The 25,561-nt window shown below is 34.6% G+C and overlaps 3 protein-coding genes across 3 annotated transcripts; 2 read left to right on the forward strand and 1 right to left on the reverse strand.

Moving 5' to 3' along the window:
• Positions 1–6,599: 6,599 nt before the first annotated feature.
• LOC120077850 (lipoic acid synthase 1) lies at positions 6,600–9,152 on the forward strand. Its single transcript, XM_039031926.2, has 4 exons — positions 6,600–7,116; positions 7,380–7,591; positions 7,767–8,146; positions 8,650–9,152. Exons 1-4 carry the CDS (start codon positions 6,686–6,688, stop codon positions 8,770–8,772), a joined length of 1,146 nt encoding a protein of 381 aa, XP_038887854.1. The 5' UTR covers positions 6,600–6,685; the 3' UTR covers positions 8,773–9,152.
• Positions 9,153–9,317: 165 nt separating this feature from the next.
• LOC120077414 (uncharacterized) lies at positions 9,318–10,583 on the forward strand. Its single transcript, XM_039031296.2, has one exon. The coding sequence runs from the start codon at positions 9,596–9,598 to the stop codon at positions 10,466–10,468; it is 873 nt and encodes a 290-aa protein (XP_038887224.1). The 5' UTR covers positions 9,318–9,595; the 3' UTR covers positions 10,469–10,583.
• Positions 10,584–11,205: 622 nt separating this feature from the next.
• On the reverse strand, positions 11,206–14,778 carry LOC120077851 (uncharacterized). Its single transcript, XM_039031927.2, has 2 exons — positions 13,948–14,778; positions 11,206–11,706 (listed from the first exon to the last, which is right to left on the reverse strand). Exons 1-2 carry the CDS (start codon positions 14,224–14,226, stop codon positions 11,530–11,532), a joined length of 456 nt encoding a protein of 151 aa, XP_038887855.1. The 5' UTR covers positions 14,227–14,778; the 3' UTR covers positions 11,206–11,529.
• Between the last annotated feature and the right edge of the window lie 10,783 nt (positions 14,779–25,561).

The raw sequence follows: 25,561 nt of genomic DNA on the forward strand, positions 1-25,561 counted from the left end.
GTTGAATTCTTAACCAAATTCCAAAAACAAAAACAACTTTTTGAAAGCTACTTTTTTAGTTCTCAAAATTTGGTTTGGTTTTTTAAACTATTGGTGAAAAGTAGATAATAAAAGAAGAAATTTGGATTTGGAAGTAGTGTCTATAGGCTTAATTTTCAAAACAAAAACAAAAAACAAAATGGTTACCAAATGGGGCCTTAATTATTATCTTTTTATCGATGGTTTAAAAAACCAAACCAAAATTTGAAAAATTAAGGCCCCGTTTGGTAACCATTTGGTTTTTTGTTTTAGTTTTGGAAAATTAAATGTATTTCAATTCACATTTCTTACAATAATTTGTATTTTTCTTAAATACAATGGTTAAATTCTTAGTCAAATTCCAAAAATAAAAAGTACTTTTTTTAGATCTCAAATTTTGACTTGTTTTTTAAACTATGGGTAAGATGTAGATAACAAAAAAAAAAAATATTTGGAAGTAGAGGTAGTGTCCATAGGTTTAATTTTTCAAAAACAAAAACCAAAATCAAGGTTACCAATCGGGGTCTAAAAAAGTGGCTTTTAAAAGTTGTTTTTGTTTTTGAAATTTTGCTAAAAATTTAACCATTGTACTTGATAAAAATGCAAATCATTATAAAAAATAGGGAGAAAATAAACTTAATTTTTTTTTTTAAAAAAAAAAAACAAAATAGTTACCTGGCCTAAATAAAAAGTTAGTAACAAAATATAGAAAATTGTAGTTGAAATAATGCTTATAAATTTTAATTAATAATGCTTATAAATTTTAAAAAATTAAATAGTTATCAAATGAAGTCACGGTTTTTAAAATATTTGTTTAATTATTTTTTTATTTTAAAATTTAGTTAATAATTCAAATATTTCTTGAAAAAGTTTTAAGTCATATTAAAACATTTGAGACCAAGTAAATGGACAGTGACATAAAGTTATCTGTTGTTTTAGAAGAAAAGGAATATAGTTGGCATGAATCTAAACAAAATTACACATAAGCCCTCTAAATTTCCTATTTAACAAAATAAAAAGATTGAAAGATGATTGAGTGAAGGAACATATGAAAGTTTGGTGGAGAAAAGCAAAATGTTCTTAACAAATTTCTAACGTTGGATAAGGTTTGGTTTGATGATATATAATATAAGATTAAGACATTTTTGGATAATTATAGAATCAATGTCCATTTCAGCAGCCAAAATTTCTATGGGCGAAGATTAAGGTTCCTATTGATACGTGTCAACCATTCCAATTTCAATATATTCACAAAAGAAAATCTAAACCTTAAAAATTGTTTTCTTTCAATTTTTTTAAGACCTCACTCTTAATTTTTTTTTTTTTTTTTTTAAAAAAAAAAAAACTAGACCCTTCTTCCAACATGTCTCAATGGGTCTCCTCCATCAAAAGCTTGTATCATTTAATCTAAAAGTATATATATATATATTTTAATTTCATTTTAGTTATCCATATTTGAAAATGAATAACCGTGATAGTGACTATGACACATCATTTTTAAACTATAAATTTACATGAATTAGTATTTTTTTAACGATAAGATATATAGTTTAATTTTTTGATTCCAAAATCTGTATGTCTTATTCTTAAAAGATTTAATCAAATCTACTTAAATTAAAAATTGACCTACCTAGATTCATATCTTACTAAATTATACGAAAAAATATACATGGTTAAATATTATCACAAGAAACATTTATTAACATTTTATTATTATATTTTGATGTGATTATTAAGATTAAGATTTTATTTGGGGGCAAAAATTAAGCAATGAAGATGAAATTGAAGTTTCTAAAACAATAAATATTACGTATACTTAAATGACAACATCAAACAATACATAAATATTTAAAATACATCAATTAAAATGAATATTTTGAAGGTACATAAATCAAAATGAACTAAAGTCAAGAAAATACGTGAACCAAAAGAGTATTTAAACATCAAATAAAATCAAGAATTCAAACTTTTATTTTATGTTCATTTTATTTTCATTTCGATTGATTTGTTGTTCTTTTTTAGACTTCAACTACGTATTTGTGAGAGATTTGAATATTTAACATGTTGATCACCGATATATGAATTAATAATACATCTCAGTAATATATGTTTTATGACGAATGATCTAACCGACAACTTATTGAAATAGTAATTGTTATTAACTAAACTTTGTTAAAGATTGGATGCCATACAACAATTGTTAGGATTATCTGTCAAGTTTTTTTTTTTTGTTTTTTTTAATCAAAGAGCATTTAAGCATTAAAGCCAATTATTGTGATAAGATGCTTTTGCATTCACTATTGGGCCCCTTGATGTAAATGAGAATAGTTTTATACACCATTTAAGGCCCTACATGTAACTATGATAGGCCCACAAAAAAGATCTCTTTTTTGGAAACAACTGTCAAATACTTCTTTTCAAACAATAATAATAACAACAAATTAATTAATTAATTAATGGAATAAAACAAATTACTACTCTAATATATCAAGTTATACAGAAACAAAATTATACCCTTGGAAGTTGGAACATGGCCTACTATAAATTTTCTGTAAAATTTAATCCAATTCAAGTTTAAATTTAGAGAGACATGGGACAATATTTACATTATTTCAACTTTCATTGCATTCATCCTTTTTTCTTCTTCTTATTTTTCTTCTTAAAGTGAGGTCAGATTTTTTTTTTCATTTAAAAAAAAAAACTCAAAATTGTGCATAAAATCGATGATTGAATTAATCCCTCAAACTTACAAAATTTAATACGGATCTAGTTTGTCAATTTTAACATAGTTAAATTTGCATAAAACATATATCTTAAAATTGTAATACTTATTCAAGTTTCTTTAAGATAGTAAATAATGCCTCGTCCACTCAATTATATTTTTCCAAATTTTCAATGTCAGTTAAGAGTGATAGATGTCAATAGTTTTTAAAGTAAACTAAGAGATAAATGTACAAATATGATAGTGTGTAAATGTCTAATATGTTAGGATTTTTTTTATTTGTTATTATTTATTTTCTTGAGTTAAACAACTTGTGGTGCATGGATACTCGAATCTCTAACATCTTGATAGAAAAAAAAACATGTACCTATACATAAGATAGATGTCTTAATTGCTAAACATAAGAAGGTGAAAGTGACCCATCTCTAATTTTCACATTAATGGAATAACTCCACATTCTCAGCTTTCTTTACTTTTTACATTTATACACAAACCTGTTAATTCCACCCGGTGGGCCAAACGGCCCATAAATTCACAAATTTATTTAGGGGTAAGGTTGCAAATAATCAAAAGGCTAGGGCATAACGAAATCAGCTATAATAATTAAGGTTATCTAAGAAAAATTTTAGGGATTTCTACATAAAAAGTCATAAAAATAGGTTATCATGGACATTTCATCTTTTGTAAAAATAAACCTATTGATCTTTCTATTTTCACTAATATCAGTGACTATTTATAATTTAATCCTCACTTACATTATATATATATATATTTCTATCCCCCATGCATATTTTCTTTCCCCCATGCTTAAAGGTCATTTCTTTCTCCTCTCTCTCCTTTCTCTTTCTGATGGTGTGAGTTATAGGCGAGAGATAGATGGCATGGGCGATCTGGCGACGAGGCGAGCACGAAACGACAACAACGATGATGGCAGGCGAACGACAATGATGGATTAGAGCAAATCAACGACGATGATAGACTTGAGTAAATGAACGGTGACGGCGGACTTGGAGTAGACGAACGACGACCCCAATTCGACTTTTAGTTTTATCTTTTTTCTATTTTTTTATACATACCGTGATACATATGTACCTTCTTTTTAGCTTCTGTATGAAATTTGATATACACTATGGTATATGTATTCGTTTATTTGATATAAATGAGAGTGCTTTTTTTATTTAGACTCCATGTATTATGATATATATATTGTGGTGTAAATGAAACTTATGAAGATTTATATACTTTGGTATATTTCATATATTGGTTTATACTGTGATTTATGTTAAACATTAAGTCAATCTCTAATGTATGAACTGTACTATATTTCATATATTGGTTAGAATATTTTCAAATACCTAACGAAATATTCTAAAGTATATTCAAAATAACAATTAATCTGTAAAAAAAAAAAAAAAAAAGTTGATACGTGAAAACCAACGTAAATATAAAATAAAATTTCATTAGATGTATTTTTTCCAAATTAAAAGATGGAAAAAATTACAATAAATGTATTTTCTCTCTCCAATTGATAAATGAGACAAATTATATTAAATACATTTTCTTTCTATATAATAAATGTATTTTCTCTCTACATCATTAAAATAACTCCGAAAAATAATAAAAAAAAATATATTAAAAAATTGATATATATAGATGAAAAATGGTATAATTGTCCAAAATTAACTCTAAGGGGGCCATTTATTTTTTCGGAATGTAAATTATTAGAATCTTTAGATGTTTGGAATTATAGATAACTGCAATTACAAATGCCTCGCCTGGAATCTTTAGAAAGTCATGTTTGTTTCATAGGAATATGTTTTATAGATGTCTGAGAATTATTAATAACTACGTTTGTTTTGTAAGACTTGTACATGTGAATGTCTTCAATTTACATAGTCTTCCAATAATGCCCATACGAATATTCATGTATTTTTCTCATTATTTTAATATAATTCGAATTCATAAAACATATTTGGTTTTTTATTAATCTAATTTTATTTTTATATGTTGTTTTTTTCCAACAAATTAATCTTTATTAATTTAATATTTTGTTCTATATCAAAAATTAACATTATCACAATATTATCCAAAGTAAGATGATCCATATATGTAAATAATATAAATATACTTTTCATAAATAAGCTTTAAAACATGAACAATATGAATACTAAATTTACCTCGTAAATGTCTAGAAAAAAGAAAACTTCAATTAAAAACCATCATATCAATACTGTTTCAATAATAAATATAAATATTAAAAATACATACAAAACAAAATAATAATAAAAGGTATATAAAAAATACATGATCTAATTAGTAGGAAATAACAAATTAAAAATAATTTTCAAAAATTAAAATTGAAAATATAATTGGAAGAAAATGAAAATACACCATCTAATTGGAAGAAATTAATATATATATATATATGATGAAACAAACTTGAATATGAAATCCAATCTTTTAACAGAAAAAAAACGCATTTTCTATCTTCATTCTATCGTTAGCTATCAAAATAATTGTAGATTTTATATATTTTGGAACAAACTTGAATAAAAAATATGATCTTTTAACAAAAAAAAAATAATAAATAAAAAAATTCTTCATTTTATCATTGGACTTTCTATCCAAACAATTGTAGGTTTTTTATATTTTGAAACAAACTTGAACACAAAATCTAATCTTTTAACAAAAAAAAAAAAAAACTTTTATCTTCATTCCATCGTTGAACTTTCTGTCGATTTATTATTATTATTGTTGTTGTAGTATTTTACAATATAACTAGGTTTTCACTTAATTTGAGAATCTATGATACTTAATTTTATTTAAGAGCTTAAGAACTTATTAGAAATTTTTTAAAACTTCAAAGAAAAAAATCGAAAGTTTAAAAGAACTTATAGACACTTCCAAAATTAAAGTTTGATAAAATGAAAATCACATCATAATAATAAGGTCTTGACTCAAGACTCAACAAGGAGAACAAATATATTTTTTTAAAAAAAAATAATAATACAAAGGACTCTAAATTGTGCTACGGACTCAATAAAAAAAAAACACAATCAAGATTTTTTTCTAAAAAAAAAACACATACATACACAAACTAACCCTAATTATGGTCTAGTCTTAATAAAGAAAATACACAAACATAATCTAAAACGATCTCTACACCGGGACCTCCAATTTCAAAGTAAGGTTTCAACATAAATCTCATATGAAAAAAAAAAAAAAAACATATGATCAAAATTAAATATACAATACCAATAACAAAAAAAGTGAAGGGGTAGAAAAAACTAAGAAGAAAGTTAGAAAGGGGTTGCAAAACGGAGAAAAAGTAAAAAAGAGGAATGTGAAAATACCTTGCACAAAATTCAATAGAGTTACATGTGAGTGGCTCTATGCAAATGAATCCTAATTAAAAAGTGGCAAGATAAAGAAAACAATGTGGTGACTAATTATACTAATTAGAGATAAAGGTAAGAATTGTAATTTTATGGACGTATGATAGTAGGGAATCTTGAAAACCTATTATTTCAACGAGAATGGAGATGGAGATGCTTATAATGGAGGAATTTTAGGATGTTCGATATCTTTAGATGTCTGACTATTTTAAAATTACTGCATTACAATCAAATGAATCTAGATACTCATGTAGGATAATCTAAGATTACCACAAAATAAACCATTTCTAAAAGTCGTATTTGAAAAAAGTTCAAATTTTAAGACATTTATCAAATATCGGTGGTCTTGCATGTAGAAACCCAAAATTTTAGTCCATCCCATCGATGAAGTCAAGCCCACTTCTACATTGGGCCACAAATATTCTATCATGAAGCCCAATAATCCCTTTTCGTATGGTTGAAAACGCCTTACAAACGAACGCCCTTCAACTGTCCAAATCCGAAGCCACCCAAATTCCGGTTAGGCTTCTCTCCGAGATCGCCAACCACGATGAACAAACGCTGCCAAAGCCTTACTCGAATCCTCAAATCTGTCAGTAGATCCTTCTCTTCTTCATCTTCCTCCACCTCCGCCTCTGCTACCTCCTCCCAATTCCCCCGCACTTTGGCCGGTCTCCGGGAACGACTCGCCGCCGAGTCCCCCTCACTTTCCGACTTCGTTGACTTGCAATCTTCTGATTCGTATTCTGTGGAAGTTGGTACGAAGAAGAAGCCCCTTCCTAAACCTAAATGGATGAAGGAATCGGTGCCTGGTGGTGAGAAGTATGTTCAAATTAAGAAGAAGCTCCGCGAATTGAAGCTTCATACGGTTTGTGAGGAGGCTAAATGCCCTAATTTAGGGGAATGCTGGTCTGGTGGAGAAACCGGCACTGCCACTGCTACGATTATGATTCTTGGCGATACTTGTACCCGTGGTTGCAGGCTAGTAATAATTCAATCTATTCATTCCATTTCGTTATGTTTATTTAATTGCCTACGTGTTTTTAACGACTGAAGAACCGTAATTTCTGGTTATTTTATTGTGTATAATGTCAACGTATATATAGTTCAGTGGGGAGCGAGAATGTATCTAGAACTGATTGTTTTTGTCATAGAAAATGATCCTGTTGATTACTTTGATATCATCTCAGTGTCACAAAATTTCTATTCATTCCCTTGTTGTTTTGGGATTGTTTGAACTCCAGGTTCTGTAATGTGAAGACTTCACGGACTCCACCTCCACCAGACCCAAATGAGCCGACAAATGTTGCTGAGGCAATCGCATCATGGGGTTTGGATTATGTGGTCATCACTAGTGTTGATCGTGACGATTTGCCCGATCAGGGGAGTGGTCATTTTGCAGAGACCGTGCATAAACTTAAGGTTTTGAAGCCAAATATGCTGATTGAGGCATTAGGTACTAATTCCCTAGTCTCTTTTACCTATGACTGTGTCATGTTCATTGTGCATTGGAGGATCCTTGATTTTAGAGAGCCTTATTTTATCCAGTTTCGGTCCAACTAAGGAATTTTTCCCTGTACAATATGATGATATTTTTCTTTTTTTTTTTTTTTTTTTTTTTTTTTTTGCAGTTCCTGATTTTCGAGGAGACACTGGCTGTGTAGAGAAAGTTGCAAAGTCGGGCCTTGACGTCTTTGCTCACAATATAGAGACAGTTGAAGAGCTTCAGGGGGCAGTTAGGGATCACCGTGCTAATTTCAAGCAATCATTGGATGTTCTAGTTATGGCCAAGGAGTTTGCTCCTTCTGGAACACTTACAAAGACTTCCATTATGTTGGGCTGTGGGGAAACACCAGACCAAGTAGTGCAAACAATGGAGAAGGTGAGAGCAGCTGGAGTTGATGTGATGACGTTTGGTCAGTACATGAGACCTTCAAAGCGCCATATGCCTGTATCAGAATACATTACTCCTGAGGCTTTTGAGAAGTATCAAAATCTTGGCATGAAAATGGTACGCTCTATTTCTCATTATTTGAACATTTTGATCGTGTACTGTTTTCTTTGTTCTGCAAGGGATTGATTAATCAAGTCCTTTAAGGCTAAAGTCTACTTGATTTTTTAAAAAAGTTTATGCTATTGTGTAATTTCCCATCAAACTAGGACGAATCAACTTACAAAGTGCTTACTTTTTTTTTTCCCCATTTATAAAACTTTTTCTAGAACAATTTCAATCCAAACAGATCCTATTGGATTTGTACCTAGTGAATAACTTTCATTTGCATTGTACCGTTGTAATTTTATGTGTGTTTGAATTGTTTGAGGGAGTCCATGGTTTACCTTAAAGCATATACTAGTTCACACTGTTATGCATAACCCTCATTTATAAGTTTATAGGAAATCTCTACCATCAAGTATTACATGATCAATAGTTTTTTAATGGATGAAGTTACTACTTGCCATTCCTTGAGGGAGCAACAATTATCTAAAAATCCATTTTTTGTTTGGTTGTGGCAGGGTTTTCGGTATGTGGCATCTGGCCCAATGGTTAGGTCTTCATACAAGGCAGGAGAATTCTATATCAAGTCAATGATTGAATCAGATCGTGCAGCTTCTAATTCACAGCCTACCCGACCTTGATTATTGTTACCATTTTTATTGGTCATCTGTCCCCAACAATCCCTACATAATTTAACCATGTTGCATGTAAGTTGACACGTTGGCAAATTGGACTTTTGATTTGATGCATTTGTCAAATTCTTGTGCTCCTTATCCGCTGCAGATGTATATCATTCACTGTAGCCATAGATTTTGCTCTGCTGCTTAATAACATCTCCCCTTCCTCCTGTTCTTGCTGATCAGCGTGGGGGTATCGCTGTTCTTGTAATATCGGAATTGGAATTATATTTATTTGCTATTTGTATAGGTTTACGTCTATACCATTTTGCTTGTTCATACAAAAACTCAATTATTGGATTTCAATGCAAAAGCAGGTTCAACTGTGAACGAGTTGACATAAAGGCTCTGGTAATTTTCTTCTCTAGTCCTCATTCTCTACAGAAGATAAGGTTAGGAAAAGATGTAAAGTTCTCTGTAGAGTGGTTATATATATATATATGTATATATATATGTTTTATAGAAGAACGTTAAAAAGGAACGTCAAGTGAACATTAAACATCTTTTTACGATTCCCGTCTGATTTTCAAGTTATATCTTAAGCCAATCCCCTGCCCCGTATTAAACACGCATTGACAGTTTCTTCTACATTGGTACTGGGCGTCGAGCCATTTCACTGCCAACTCTGCCACAGCTCCACTCTCTGTTTCTGGAGGGTCTCGCCCAGGTGCTTTCCTTTCCCACCCAAAATTCAGTACCCTCGAACGTTATATTCAAAATTTCAAATTCTAATATCTCATTCCGATTATCTTCCATCTCCATTCCCATTTTCGACATTCACCACTCTATGGGTTGTTGCTGTAGCAGAGCCTTGGACAGAGGTCAGCCTCATATCCTGGATAAGCATCATCGTTTTGCTAAACCTCCGTCACCGGGATGGTTCGACACTGATGTTGGGAACATCCCAGCCAATGGAACCCCGGAAGAAGAAACCGTCAAAGAAGTCCTCTCAGAGACTCCCATTGCTAAGCCATGTACCGTACAACAAACAGTCCCAAAGAACAAGTCTTCCGAGCTGAAAGTAAAAGCAAGTGAAATGGATGGTTCATTCAGCAAAAGGGAGGAAAGTATCGTTTCAGTTTCGGAGACATCTCAGGTTACAGAATGGTGCAGCAATGTGAGCGAAAGCATGTCAATGGCGACCACCATTTCGGAGCAAAGGGAAGGGGATGAAGCATCAAGTAAGAGCAGAGAAATTGGTCGAAATACAAAACCGAAGATTCGCAGAAAGCGGCCATACTCCGGCGACGCATCATACCGAAGAGAACAGAGAGACAAATGTGCAACAAAGAGACCTGCTGAACTTTTACCAGAGAAGAAGTCTCGTGTTAATTGCAGGTACACACATGGAACGACAGAATCAAGAGAGGCAAGGACCAGGAAGCTGAATGGAGGGCGGCACGAGCAACAATCTGGAGTTAGCCATGGCCGCCGTTCGAGGTCACCAGCAACTCGAACAGTTCGAGAAACGAATAAGACAGGGAATATGAAAAGCAGTGGCATGAAAATGACTGGACAAGCTGGGGACCAACCAGAGACAATGACCACCGAGAAAACAGGTGAAGGAAAGATGGAGAAGCCAATGGATGATGCAATTCAGCCTCCAAATGAATCCATCGAAAATCCACTTGTCTCACTTGAATGTTTCATCTTTCTGTAGATTCTAATGCAGATTAGTGTATTGGGTTGGTGTTGATTTCTTGTCAAATTTCTGGAAATGTGTTGTATACAAGACTTGGTTAGTTTCTGTAGTTATTATGATTGCTTGCCGTTTACTTGGATTGCCTCTTTTTTGTAAATGGTAAGTGGTAACATGGATGTTTTGACTCTAGAATTTCTCGTTGGTTTTGAGATTCCAACTTGCTATGGGGATCTGAAATTCAAATGGTCCTCCAAGTTGGCATCTTTCTTTTATTGTTTTTGGGAAAAGTGAAATCTTTTTCCTTTCATCATCTTTTTTCATTGTTTGTATTGAATATGCATGGAGTACAGGTTATGTCTTCTCTGGTGGGGCTAACACTGAAACGCTTCTCTTTTTCTTTTCTCTATGTGTTACATTGTGGACTGTGCTGTCCCAAGCACTCCAGACAGAGGGGTCAACAAAAGTAGCACAAAGTCCAAGGAGAATTTGCACGAAGATTTCTGTCAATATTGTGAGTCATCATCTCTATTTGTCTGCTGATAATGCTATATTAGGAAGTAAAAATGAAAGAGCCCACAAAAAACTAGTATAATTCTTTTGCAAATGCTGATAATAATGGTCATTATGTAAGAAGCAGTATTTGAGAACTTTAAATGGTCATCTTCTGTTAATTTTCTTCTTTAATTTGTGTTCTCGATGCTGACGTTTTACTTCTTTTCATGGTTGGTAGAATTGTGTGGATAATTAACCATGTGTTTTGATGTCAGTGAACGAGGCATGGGATTCATTATGAACATAACAATCAGGGTACTAATCATGGATTACAGGAGCTGACCCAGCTTGCAACAATCATTCATTTTTATCCTCTCTTTAATTTGGTGGGGGGCCAAGAGAAGGCCCAAATCAACATCATCAAATATAACCTACAGGGCCTCTCTACATATTGAAGTTAGAGACTGAAGTGATGTGACTTTCACCATGTTTTCAACTTTAGAATGTCAAGTTGCAAGTCAGAATGAGCTGAAATTCATTCCAAGTGTGGGGTGACCCTTGTTCTATTGTGATGTTATTTTTTCAGGTCAACTGATGTCGGAGGTTGATGTTAAGCTTGATGATGGACAGATGCTCAAGCTATGTTGATGCAGAGGCTTCAAAATGGGTTCTGGAGGACAAGGTGCAGGAACAGGGTGAGCAATGTAGGTAGGAATTTCTTCACCCGGCATCAATACGGATACTCCCCGAGCGTAAACCGTCATCTACATAAATCATGTAAAAAAAAAAATGAATCAGTCAATCGCAATGGTACAAAGTTAAACCTAAAATTTGCTTCTCTGCTGACTGCTACTCCCTAATTATCAGTAGAAGTATATTTCATGACAGGAATAAAGTAGCTACTAATATAATGGTTCTGATTAAGAAAGTCATCGTCTACAAATGACTAAGCATGCTTGACAGATGCAATAAAGAAGGTTTTTTTGCATGAGAATTCTGTAGCATATTGTTCATCAAAGAGAGAGAGAAAGAGTGATTTTAATGACTTGAACACTGTACAGCCACTGTTGATAACTGTATAGAATTATAAATTTGATTAAAAGATAGATGAATCAAAACCTCACTCCAATAGAACATTAATGCTTGTCTGAACCCTTTTTCCCTTTTTCTTTTGCCTTTTTTCCCCTTGTGAAGAGAAAGATAAGCCACATGATCAAACATGATGGTCACTAAAAGCAAATGTCCTCAAACAAGAAAGAAAACTCATAATAATGATCACCATTCTGATTTTCAGTTGAAAATAGCTGGCCTATAAGCAAAAAGGAGGACAACTTTATCATACTTGAGATGCAAGAATAGGACACAAACTAGTGGAAGTAGATTCTGAATGATCCAGGAATTCCTATTTCAATACCATTCTACTCTGCTAGTATTTTTCCCAACACAATAAAATTGTTAACTATTACTCAAATCTTTGAATACTCTCCCAACCAAACTCAGCTGTACATGTTGGTATGGTACAAGTATATCTCATAGAATGTAGGAAAGATATTGAAAATGGTGCCAGCTGAGACTTTGAGACACTTTATAAAGCTAAAAAAAATACTTAAAAAATATGTGCACATTACTATAGTGTAATCAGAAAGGGAAACATAGCATGTGATTATGTTTGTAAATAACTTGCTACTGCACCTAAAGGCTTATGAACAGTTGTGCTATATCTTGCTTGATATGAACAATGCATTTAATGGTGTAGGATCATATTGTTGACAAAGTTTGTTACATCGAGATAACTTTGAATTATCTGTTCTTTCTAAAATGTCATTTGGCACAGCTTCAAAAGCGACTAATACTTAAAAAATTAAGAGCAGCTTGCACATTTTAAAGCCTTCTGGATGTGTTTTACCTATCAAATTTTATTCTGGTTGGATTGCTATAACAGTTGAGACAAAAACACATGCTACCTACATGCTGTGGACCCTTATCCTTAAAATCTAGAATGAGGAAAACTATTGTATTAATGTTAACAAACAGAGCTAGTATAGAAATTTTCAGAAGAGAACTGTTTGAAAACAGTTTTATTTTATTTTTTTTAAGTAACAAAAATAAAAGGTCACCAATAATAACATCGCAGACTTAGTTGAGAAAAATAGCAACCCAACTTTTCCTAAAATCTTCCCGATTTGAAGGAAGAAAAAACTAGAAAAACTAGTAGCACAACGAGCCACAACTCAATTCCTAATGAAAAAGAGACATTTCTCAAATACCTCGTTAAAATACCAATCTCATCAGCTGCATTTTTTCACCATGATAAAGTAAGTTGAAAATAGTTTAAACATTATTAATTGTCACCGAAAGAATTTATTATTTTTTTAAAAAAGGTGATCCTTTTAAGGATGGGTTTTGCACAGAAACAGATAAAACTACGGTCCTGATCTTATCACCTTGTTAACAAATAACGTTTCTAAGGAAAAGCAGAAACCATTTAAATTAGAAGCAACACCACAACATTATAACTCTAAGGCCCCACAACAAACTTCCATAACAAACAAATACTATACAACAACTTCAAGGAGGACATTGATCTACAACTCTAAAGCTTAAGAAAATGGCATGGGATTCATCCATTCAAAAGATGATAAACAAATAAACTTGTAATATTGTAAGATGGTGGTGAATATGATTTTCCAAAGTCTTAAAAGTTCAAAAGAGTTTCATGCTTAGATTATGAAATACAACAAAACAGCTCATAACTAGAAAGACCAATAATTCAGCCCACTAAAGGAACTAACTGCCAACAAGCTATGCCATTATTCTTGAAGATAATGAAATCATTTACACAAACAAATCAGCTTCACAAATCACAACTTACCCATAAGCCAACCAACTAAAAGAAAACTCAAAACAAAACAATTAAGAAGAAACATGAATCGTAATTTTGAAGAGCAAACAAAATGTAAGCCACCATCAGCATGCAGTTGAAGAAAAGAAGAAAAGACAAAAACCTTGGGAGATGGGTAACGAGGCTTTCCATCAAACACCATCTGAGCTTCAAGATCAGAAGGCGGCCGTCCGATGGCCGCCGGCGACCTAGGTCTTAAAAACCTCTCAAAAATTGCCATAACAAGGAACATAGAGATGAGAATGGCAGTAGCTACAAACCCAAACGACACCGCATTAACCGAATCATCAAAACGGCTCCAATACTCCTCTCTTTCAGGGTTTAACGGTGATACCGCCGGCAACGCCGGCGCTATAGCCCCCCATTTTTGCTCACCCCCCATTAAAACAAAACCCCAGTAGAGTAATAACAAAAAAAACCCACTCTGTTTTCCCTCTCGTGCTAGAACTTCTAATAATGGCAAAGGGTCATAGTTGCAGAGAATGGTGGGTTTTAAGAGAAAGGAAAATTGGGTTGAAAAAAGAAGATGGGAGTTAAAGGAGGAGATGGGTAAAATGATTACATGAAGACCAGTGATTCAAAAGCCATGTGCAATGAGATAATCAGAGCAAAGAAGAAAGAATATGAAAGGGAGGAAGAAATGGAGATTTTGCAGAAGAGAAGATCGTTTGCAGAGCAAGGCCTCTTTTAACGTGGCTTTCAAAAAGAAAGAAAACAAAGGACTTTTTGTTGGGCTGAGTGATGATGATGATTTCTTTAGTAAATATTGAGAAAATCAAAAAGAGTTTTTAAAAAAATATATATATTCTACTTAATTACGTTCAAAGCTATGTTTATAGTTTATGTTAATGGAATGAAGAGAATGTTTATGATTAAAAAAAGGTTTGATATTTAGAAGTTTTGATTATATGGAATTTACAGAAGTATGGTTGAATGAAAAGGAAAATAAAAAGATGTGAATTGATTGGAAATGCCATGCTTAATTGATTGCATTGCATTGAGAATTGTAACTTGTTTAATTAATTTATTTGTAACAATAATGTAGTCACTTAACATGTTGATTATAATCTTTTAAGTTTGCTCTAAGTGATGATGTTCACATTTGACTCTTACATAGGTTGCTTATAATGAGGTTTTTACAATCATTACATTTTAAAACATTATGGTTTAGCCTTGCAGCTTTTAGACATGTGAAAATAGTAGTAGGATTTTGTGAGGATGGATTAGAAACCTCAATAACCACTCATCTAAAATATTATTCCATGTATGTAAGTAGGCAGGTTGGATTGGAATAATATATTTGTTGATTAAATTCTAATTTTATATCTGTGAGTGAGTGTCTGAGCCAGTCTACACTCAATTTGATTAATCTATTTTAGGAAATTAATTCATAGGTAGATGGTCAAAATAGATTGACCTATTGACCTCTTAGCCATTTATTAAGAACTATATTTCATTTCTACTACTAGGCCAACCTAGGATGGTTTAAGGTAGAGTATTGTTGAAAATTTGAAATTTCGAATGCATCACTTTAAGTCTTGTTTGACAAAGATTTCAATTTCGATTTTATGTTTTTGAAATTTGTGCTTACAACTTTATTACGATGTTCACCTATTTGTTATTTAAGCTAGTTTTTAGTTTTCAAATTCTGGCTTGAATTTTGAAAGTTTCTTTAGTATAGTAGATATAAAATATATAACTTCATAAGTATAGTAGTATTTATATCTTATATTTAAGCTGGCCATTGCTCGAACATGTCTTTGATTAATAGATTAAATCTCGTTGATGAAATTTGAATTTTATCTTTAGTGAATAACTTCGGTAAAGTTGATTTTTATTGGCATACGACTATGTTAGTAATCATGAGGTATGTGATTCGAATTCCTCTCTCTCAATTGTACTAAAAAAAATTAACATCTCCAGGGTATAATATAAATATAAATATATCAAATGTAACCATACTTTATGTTGAACAAAATTTTAAATGTAATTTTGGAGGGGAAGTTATTTTATCCCATAATTCCACCCATATTGGCAGTCATATGTGTGTATAAATTATAAATTCAGAGATCTGGTAGGGCGAATGGCACGTGCTACCAAACACGTGTCAGCGCATAAATTCGTCGTTCAGTGTTTCACGTGCCTTCTGCATACGACACATCAAAAAAGCACCGTACCCAAACCTGACCCCCGAGGGACCACATCGTCAACGTGGACACGCACAAGCCTTCATCCTATCACATCTCGCCACTTGGCGCTCTTTCATTGGCTGTCAGGTATGACTCGGCATACGCAGAATCACGAGAAGGATAATGGACGGTGGGGATTTATCAAACGCGGGATTTGATAAGGACCGTGGATTTTTGGACCGGGGACGTTGAAAGTTGGGTGCTTGGTTACAGTAATAATAATATCCGGGTTGAGGATGGGCGAGTAATGGAGCAGGTTTGGGTCAGAAAAAGTGGACCCGGGTCTGAAAGTTTGGAATCACGTGAATTGTACCAACTTCCTGTGTACCTTTTCTCTCTCTCTCTCTCTGTGTCACGCTTGTTTTACAAGTTGGGCTTCATGTTACTCTCACCTTCGAAATTGGGCCCACTGTTTTTTTCCTCATCTTTTGGCCCATTTGTTTTCTAAATTACATCATTTTTAATAGACAAATTGCACAAAATAGCCATAAAAAGATCCCTAATTGGATAAATAACCCTTTTCTAAATTTTATGATTTATGGTCAGTACGTTGATAGGGAAGGCCCCATCTCCCTACTTACTTTTCCAACTTTGTCCCCCAAATCTAATGCTTCCATATTACGGTTGATTATATTTTCCACAATTTTAGCAAACTCTAATTTTTATTCTCTCTTAAATTACTTCACTATGTCCACAAATCACGATCTTCTCAGTACCAAATGCCAATGTAAAGAAAAAAAGTATTGATCCTTCAACAGAGCCAAATGCATAACAAAAATTATGGTAGTCGAAGACCTATGACTCTATTCTCTTGTATTTTCCAGTGCAATGATGTTTTGTCAGCTCCCATACATGGCTTCCCTTCAGATTTTCCCACTTACGCAACACAATAATTTTTAGGTTGTTGATTGTTTCCAAGAGCACAGAGTGGATGAGCGATTTGAGTTTTGCAAGATCAAGAAAGAGTTAAAAAGTACATGGTGATTGTCAAGTATTTTGTCAAATGCTTGATTGTCGTCATGAGTAAAAAGGTTGAAGAGATCTTCCTTTAAATTGAAGGGTTCTCAATTTGAGAGCCCATTGTTTATACTAGCTCTTGCAAGACTAGCATTGGAAGCGTTCCTAATTTTGTCGAAAATATGTAGACACCTTCAACCAAAAGAAATAAAGAGAGAAGAAATGTGCCATTATCCCTCTTATAAAATAATGTTTTTAATGGGAAATTTTCAATGTAACATTGCAAACATCGATATTTAGATTTTTTTTAAAATTTATTAAAGCCTTCTTTACATTTTTTTAATTTTATTTCCAACACTTAATAGATTTTGGATGAGTTGCAAATACAAAATATTTGCGTGCATTAAATGTTTTTGACTCTACCATTCTTCTACCGTTTTTTTTTCCTTCCAATTTTAAGTGAACTTTAAAGGTGCACATACTAAGTATTTGCATATTTTTCTTACACTATTTTTTTACCTGTTGTTATGCCAACACTTTGAACACCTAGATTTTCAATAAGTTACAAATATTATGACCTAAATGTTTTCGTTAGACATATTTAAATAATAATATGTTTAATTAAAGTATGGACTATGTATGTAGATTAATAATTTATCACATTCCTAGTTAATTAATTAAGGCCCTAGATTCCTAATTGAATATGGACTTAATGGCTAGAAGTTCATTCCTAGTTAATTAGGGTTTAATGAGAACCCTAATTGAACTAGTATATAAAGAGAACCCAATCTACCAAAACAATAAGCACCTTTCTTGAATCTCATCTAGAGAGAGATCCCACTAAGAGCATTTAGAGTAGATTTAAAGTATTTATGTTAACAAGTGGTATCAAAGCATTTTTTTCATGTTAGATTGTTGGTTTATATTTGTTTTCCATTGGGATTGTGATTCAATTTTGATTTTGGTTAAAAAAATTAAAGAATAAATTTCCAAAAAAATAAATTGAATCCCTCATTGGGTTGAAACACACAACACAAACCTCACACCATGAAAACCCATGATCAATCGGCATTGTAGGTGATTCAATGGCCGGTTATGGTTTCATGAGTTTTCAATTACAGAAACTGCCGAGAACCATCAAAAATCCATTTAAGTTTTTTTTCTTCTTTTTCCCAAAAACTTCTTAATTGGATAAATTCGGTGAATTTTAGTTGGTTTTAATTGTATGAATTTTGTGATATTACGTGGGTTTTAAGGTTAAATTTGATTGAAGATTTTGAATTTGTTAATAATGGATCAGTCGAAATTAATCATCATGTAGGCAACTAATGTACAATTACGAATTGGTTGCTAATTTTGTAATTTAAAATTTAAATTTTGATTGATGATTTTGTACACTTAAGCTTAAATTTGGTTAATCATTTGTGAATATAAGTTTAAATTTGATGAATCATATTGTGGATTTAAGTTTGAATTTGATTAATCATGTTGTGGATTCAAAGATTAATTGATCATATTGTGGTTTCAATTTAAATTTGATTGATGATATTGGTGATATTCACATGTTTATGTTGCTTTAATTGTATTATGTGTATGCAATTATTAAGTGAATATTGGTAAAGACTATTTGATGTTCTTCCTCCTTTATTTTTGTACAATATAATTATTATATTATTGTGTCTTATATTTTAGATTGAATTGGTAAAAAATAATATGTTACCAAAGTAGCCTCTATCATCTATATTAGTTTAATTATGAAATATAAGACGTGCATATTCATGAATTTATGCGAATAATTATTGGCCCAAAGGAAGATAATTATTTGGCCAAATTGTGGGTATGCATGTGGTAATGAGTATGTGGCAATTATAAGGATTGTTCGTGTGAAAAAATAGTCGGTCCAAAGAAAAGCTATTTTTTGACAGAGTTTATTGTCAATACTTTGATTACTACGTTGAGAGTACCATTTACAGTTGGTATTTTTTGCCCAAAGGTTGGACATCAATATTGTGCTAGGTATCTTGTTAAAAGTGGCCCATCACATATGTGAAATTATTTTATTATAATTTAATTGTGAGCATATGTTTTGCTTTTTATTGTTTCAGTTGGTCTTACTCAAATATCTGGAAATATGAGTTCAATCCCTAAGTTGAATAGATCGAACTTCAAGATTTGGAAGGAAAGCCTAGAGATACTTCTCGGGTGTGTAGATTTGGACCTTGCATTAAGGACTAATAAACCTACTTCTATTGAGGAACAACCAAATACAACTAATATAGAGAAGTGGCAATGGTCTATATATGCTTGATTCTTTTGCTTCATTTAACAAGATCTTGTTATCTAATTTAAGTGGTACAAAGCGTAAATTAAATGAGAATTCCGCTATGTTATGGCACAAACGATTAGGTCACATCTCTAAATAGAGAATCCAGAGGAATTAGTTTCTTTTCCTCAAGTGGTTATAAATGATGTCCAGATTCCAATTCCTGACTTCACTATTGAACCAAATATAGAACAAGACAACATTGAAGTCCCTGTTGTTGAACTTGAAGTTCAAACTCAACAACCTCAAGAAGTGCCACTAAGAAGATCTACTATAGAGAGAAGAAGTGCAATTTCAGATGATTATATTGTGTTTTGTCAAAATAAAATTGAATGAATGATTGAATGATTTGTGATTATGCACGCTGTGAATTATGATATTACGATACTATGTTCTAAATGTATGCGATGATGCTTAAATGCTTCGTAGTATGCGTTCGTGTAGTGCGTGTCACAAGTTTTTTTTACGCTGGAACCAAGTATAATTCCAATGCAAGTTTCTCAGAGTGATCTGAGGTCGAACACGGGGATTGTTGTAATTAATGCGATACTAATGTGGTATATGTGACCGGTTAAACATAAAGAATAAAGAATTGGTTTGCGAAAAGTAAAATGCGATGAAAAGTATATTGCGGTAAAGAATAAAATGCGATGGTAAGTAAAATAAATTGCGGTGATACAATAACTGAATAAACTATTAGTATACAGGTTGAGGACTGGTTGTGAAGATGTGCAAAAGTGTCTAGTGAATGTGGTGGCAAGTCTTGTGGAGTGAATCAGAAAGAGAATGGATTGAGGGAAAGGACATCGCAAGTTCGTCAATCTCGTTGAAGACACAACTAAGGTTCTGCTTTCCCTTGGCTTACACTTTTCAGTGATCGGCCGCGTTCCCATATGTTTATGGTGAAACAGGGATGAACGTGATGAACGCAAGGTTGTTTCCATCTCTAGAAATACTTCTCGCTTTAGTTAATGCATTCTTCCAACCTTCTTTCGATCGGCGGAATAACATCTTCACTTTTGCTCTCATAGGTGAAGATTCCATCGAGCATGCTTCAGCTAAACTCAGCCGATTTCCTTAACAAAGATTAACTCACTTGCTTAATCCTTCCCCCTACCCTGGGGATTAGTTACACATAATGGAGAAAATGGATGATGAATGTATAGAAAAGGATAGAGAAATGACAATGATTACAATAATGATATTAAAATCTAAGGATAAACGTTTAGTACAGATAGTAAATGAAGGATTAAAGATGAACACAGTAGATGAATGGAAAATAAGAACAAATACGAAAAGAGTGTCAATGTCTTGACACAGATCCCGATTGGAGACGTTGTGCTTGCCGGTGTGTGGAAGAAATGGAGTGGAAAGCTTCCCTTTCAGGCTTGAATTCCAGGTAGAAGTGACCTTTCGCACATAGTTTCTTCTTCGGGTATGGAAATAATTTCTTGCTCAGAGACTTACCTTTCAATCTTGTCTTGTCTTTCTCTAAATTGTCTCTTCAGACTAGCCTCCTTTTTATTGAATTTGAGGAAGCTATTTATAGACCTTGGCTCCTTCTGTATTAGTGGTCCCATTTTGAAAATATGATAATTCCTGCCATGGCTTGGTGGAAATGTCCGCTCTGCTTTATGATCAATTTGTCAGAATCATACAACAGAAAAGCTATACAATTGTCAGAAGTCCTTGCGAATGCGTTGCTCTTCACATATACGATCGATCGCCGCATGCGGTGTAATTATTTTGATCTTTTATCGATTGCCGCATGCGGTGGAAATGCGTTGATCGTTTGAGTTTCTGATCGATCGTCGCATGCCCTGCAATTGCGGTGTTCTTTTTCGTTCTTGATTGATTGCCACATGTAATGTGGATGCGTTGTTCATTTTTGTCCTTAAGCGGTTATCGCATACGGTGACCTATTTCCTGCAAAACAAAGACTTGGGCATTCCATTTCACCATCGCAATGGGGTTAGCGGGTGTGTTCACGACACTTTACAATTTTCGTATTTCTAAGCCAATTTCTATATGGTCGACACAACTTTTCCTTCTTTTTGCCACATAATCTAAATAAAACAACATAAATAACTTGTATTTCTACAAGTTATCACACCCCCAAATTTAGATATATTCTTGTCCTCAAGCATATCCTCGACTAAGGCAATTCAGCTCAACTCCTATCTTAATTTTGTGTCGATCGACTACTCTAAATGCTCCACCTCTATATAATTTCTCAACACCGCAAGTTCCTTCTATCCTTTGACAATTCTTCAACATGCTATACTTTATTCTTATCTAAAACAAACCTCTACCCAAAGTTCCCTTTTAGTTTTGAGAATAATATTTTACCTCTTCTTGCGAAAACAACGAAGTGCTTCTTTTATGCGGTGGCCTGGTTTGCATCATCGTATAGAGAATGTTGATCATGGTTACACTCTTCGTTTTGGCTTGCTCCCACGTGTGTCATGCGAGCATCCAACTTCGGTTGTGTACCAAGCTCAACTTCAACTCTTAATCCTCAGCCAAGTTTTACTTTTGCTGGTCAGAGGAGTTGTCTCTTTTATCCTTATTTTCTCTCCTTTTTTTTTTTTCCTATTGCGTCGATCCTGGAAACCTACCTTCGTTTTGGCTTGCTTACACGGGTGTCATGCGAACATCCAACTACGAGTAGGTTCCTTTCACGACTTAACTCTTATCAGGTTGGGATTTTCCCTTGTGCTGACAGCGGAGTTTTATGTTTTTTTTTGACAATGATGAACGCATTTGCCTGATATTGCCGCATCTGCTCAGACCTTCCCCACCCCCAAATTTAGAGATATGCAAGGTCCTCATTGCATTGTTTTTTACAGAAAAGACAAAATACTTAGTCAAAATTTTGAAAAGAATGTTTGAGCAGAGTCTTGTAATAGAGAAGGTAAAGCAGAGCTATTGCGATGAATTGTCTAAGTGTTAGGCAGAAAATACAACGTATAAAGAAATTTTGCTAAGGGTATGCATACTACTCATCATGGCAGCACAAATAAACAATGCAAAAGAAAAGAAAAGAATTACCGCAATAAATTGACAAAGGATGATAAAAGTAAAGAGGCCAACGTATAAGAAAAGAATGATTACTCAGTTGTATAAAATTTGTCTAAGTACACAAAGAATTATAAACATCGCAACACAAAATTGTAAGTATGTACAAAAGAATACACGGTATAGATTTCTATAAAAAACATGAATGGCCGCAAAGAAAAATTGCAAAATTGTGGAGAAGGTGGTGCACCCCCAAACTTAGAGTTGCTGCGAGGGCTCTTGATGAGGAGGATGTTGTGGAGGAGCTCTTTGTGGCGCTTCTTGAAATTGCAGAGGTTGTTGTAGATGTGGAGGCACCATGGGACCATGTAGATATGTCATTAAGAAAATAAAGTACTCATGGTTGCGCTCAACCATCTGTCTTTGGTTCAAGTGAATGGTAAAGATGTTGCGTTGAATATTGACCATCGCTTGCCGCAACATTATGTTGCTGCCTCGCAACTCTGCATTGCTCTCTTGCAACTTCATTAATGCATGGTGGAAGAAGATAAGCTGTTGAGATAAGAAGACCTGCATATCGGTTAAGGTAGCAGCAAGGGATGCGGTAGTGGGTTGCACCGTCAATGTTTCACCAACATCAGTTTGAGGTTGAGCGGAAGAGCCTGTTCTCATATTGTGTGGGTCATCAACATGCGGCGATGGGGGTGAAAAGTGAGGTGGAGATGGATGGTGGGGGAACGCTACTGGAGATGCAGGGTTGGAGTCAGGAGCAAGGAGGAGGTTTGTGAATTGTTAGGGAAGAGGGGAAAGGGGTTCGTTTGGAGGGCTTGGTGGGCGAATGATTAAAGGTAAAGGATCCAATGGTAGACTAGTTTGTTTCTGCGGTGATCGTTCTTGGACGTTTTCCTTTCCTTTATCATTGCGGCGCTGCTTCTTTGGTTTTGGAGGTTGCGGTGCATTTAGATCAATGAGAGGCCTTTTTGTTGGAAGCTCGGGGCAATGTGGTGAATCCTTGAGAAGCATTCTCAGGATCTTCGTGTGGATGACGCCGTGAACTTTAGGCATGGGCTCTTCGTCAATGCCTACGCCTACAGGGAGGTATAGGCTCGAAATTTTCCACGGGAAGAAGTATTTACCTCTCACAAGGCCAACAAAAGCTCGAATCTGCTTCGCAATGAGCTGGCCCACATCGATTGGAATGCTGCGCGCTATGCAGTATGTGGCCATAACTCGATCCCTTGAAATTGTTTTATCATGCATTGTTGGGATGAGTCGCCGTTTCACCAAATAAACCCAAAGTCGCGCTTCTGGGAGCAGCTTGTTAGAGGCGAAGGTTCTTATGCCTGTTAATGACACCAACCACTTGGTGCCCGGTTGCGTTAATACCTTCAGCGCATCCTCCGTATGCTCTTTTTTAGGATCATCAATTAGCTTGTTACCCGGTGCTTCCAGGAGATTCTTCAACTTATAGAGCTTATTGATATCCTTTACACTGAACGACACTACCCTCCCTTCAATGATCACCGCATCTTCGGTGTCAAGGAGCTGGCTGTGATAGAAGGCCCTCACTACCGTAGGAATAATGATGGATGGACATTGGCAGAAATTTTCCCACCCATGCTGCATCACAACACTGGTGATGAAATCCGGTAGTGTTGTCGACGCAGGGAAGAAGCCCATTTCTATCCACAGATCATCATTTTCTTTCTTGGGTGTTGGGCGCCTCCTAGTCGACGCAAGCTCGCTGTTCTCCATTTTCATTTTGCCCTTTTGGACGCAAGGTGAGATTTTTGTCTTTGTTTGCGTTCCTTTGCCTTGCGTTGCTCTTCTTTTTCCTCTTCCCATTCTTCCCATTCTTTTCTCTTCCTCTTTCGGACGCACTGCACTTTTGCTTTGCGACGTCGTTTCTTCTCCTCCTTCTTCTTTTTTTCTGCTTCTTCTTCTTCTCTCATTTCTCTTTCAAATTTCTCTGAGGCGAGCATAATGCATTGCTTATCCTTGAGCCTTCTTCTTTCTTCTTCTTCCGTTATTGTGTTGTCACGGCGGACCTCCTCATCGTGAAGTTTTCTGGCCAAATCGCCCGATGCGATGGTTTGGCGCGCACGTGACATCTTTTCTTTCTTCTCCTCTAATTCTTGTTTTCTTTTCTCCTTCTCCTCTGCTATGCGTTGAAAGAATAATGGATCACTTGTGGACCCTTGTGGCACATTCTCTTTACGATGCCACATAAGAGGAGTAATGTCAGGGTCTTCTCTGTCTTCAGACGTAACCAATCTGGTATACGGTGATGAAACTTGTGGTTGCGCTGATGCTCTAACTTGCATTGACATCCCTTCTTCCACCCTTGCGGTGGTTGATTCTCCATCAAAATCTAGACTTTCTACCTTCTTCCTTTTTTCCTCCTCCTTCTTTAGGCGCTTCTCCTCCCGCTTGCGTTGTTTCTTTTCACTCATCTTCTTTTCTTTCTTTTCCTTCTTCAACCGGGCGGCTTCATCTCCTTCCATCCATTTTTCTTTACTTTTTCTCTTCTCCTTCTCTTCGGCCATCCCTGGCTGCTTCTTCGCCTCTACGACCTCCAAAATGGCCCTGATGGGTCTCTCATTGGAGTTTGTTGGAATAGTCTTCTTAGGATCCACAACAGCCAGGGCTATTCTCTGCGAAGCTTCTGCCAACTCCTCCTCTGATGGCAGGGGCTGGTTTATAACTCCTGCCTCCAGTAAGCCCCCCTCTCTTTCTAAGTTACTCAAAATACTCCCAAATACCTCATTGTCATCCCTTTGCTTCAATTTGCTTTCAGTCGAAGGTACTGGGAGTGCCACCTCAGGTCTGGTGGCAGAGGCACTCTCCGTGCTCAGTCCCTCTCGGTTGGTGGGTGGTTTTTCGACTACAGAGGTTTTTCGCCGGGGTTTTCCAGCGATTCTTGGGGAAGGCTTAGGCTGGGCGGCGAGGCTGTCGCTGGTAGCGAGGAAAGCAGCCTCCCGTGCGGTGACGGGGGCTTGGGAAGGGGATGATGGTTGAGAGGATGAATGTGATGACTGCCCGACTATTTTTCCAGTGAAGTGAAAGAAGTTGGAAAAAATTTTGGTCTTAGGAAGAAAATCGGAAAGGGATGGGTATGTAGAGAGAATTACTTAGGGTTTTTTTTATCGCGAGAGATACAAATGCGCTCCTCGGTTGAAGGAGGTGCAATTTATAGGTTGGGCCTTGATGGGGCCAACGTAATCATTGCG

Source organism: Benincasa hispida, chromosome 5, assembly GCF_027475165.1.
Source record: "Benincasa hispida cultivar pf3 chromosome 5, pf3_genome.v1.1, whole genome shotgun sequence".
In the NCBI taxonomy this organism is placed as follows: Eukaryota; Viridiplantae; Streptophyta; class Magnoliopsida; order Cucurbitales; family Cucurbitaceae; genus Benincasa; species Benincasa hispida.

Coding starts and splice junctions, on each gene's coding strand:
- LOC120077850 (XM_039031926.2), top strand. CDS start 6,686: ATGAACAAACGCTGCCAAAGCCTTACTCGAATCCTCAAATCTGTCAGT. Junction 7,117..7,379: donor ACTTGTACCCGTGGTTGCAG/GCTAGTAATAAT, acceptor TTTGAACTCCAG/GTTCTGTAATGTGAAGACTT. Junction 7,592..7,766: donor TATGCTGATTGAGGCATTAG/GTACTAATTCCC, acceptor TTTTTTTTGCAG/TTCCTGATTTTCGAGGAGAC.
- LOC120077414 (XM_039031296.2), top strand. CDS start 9,596: ATGGGTTGTTGCTGTAGCAGAGCCTTGGACAGAGGTCAGCCTCATATC.
- LOC120077851 (XM_039031927.2), bottom strand. CDS start 14,226: ATGGGGGGTGAGCAAAAATGGGGGGCTATAGCGCCGGCGTTGCCGGCG. Junction 11,707..13,947: donor CTCGTTACCCATCTCCCAAG/GTTTTTGTCTTT, acceptor TGATTTATGTAG/ATGACGGTTTACGCTCGGGG.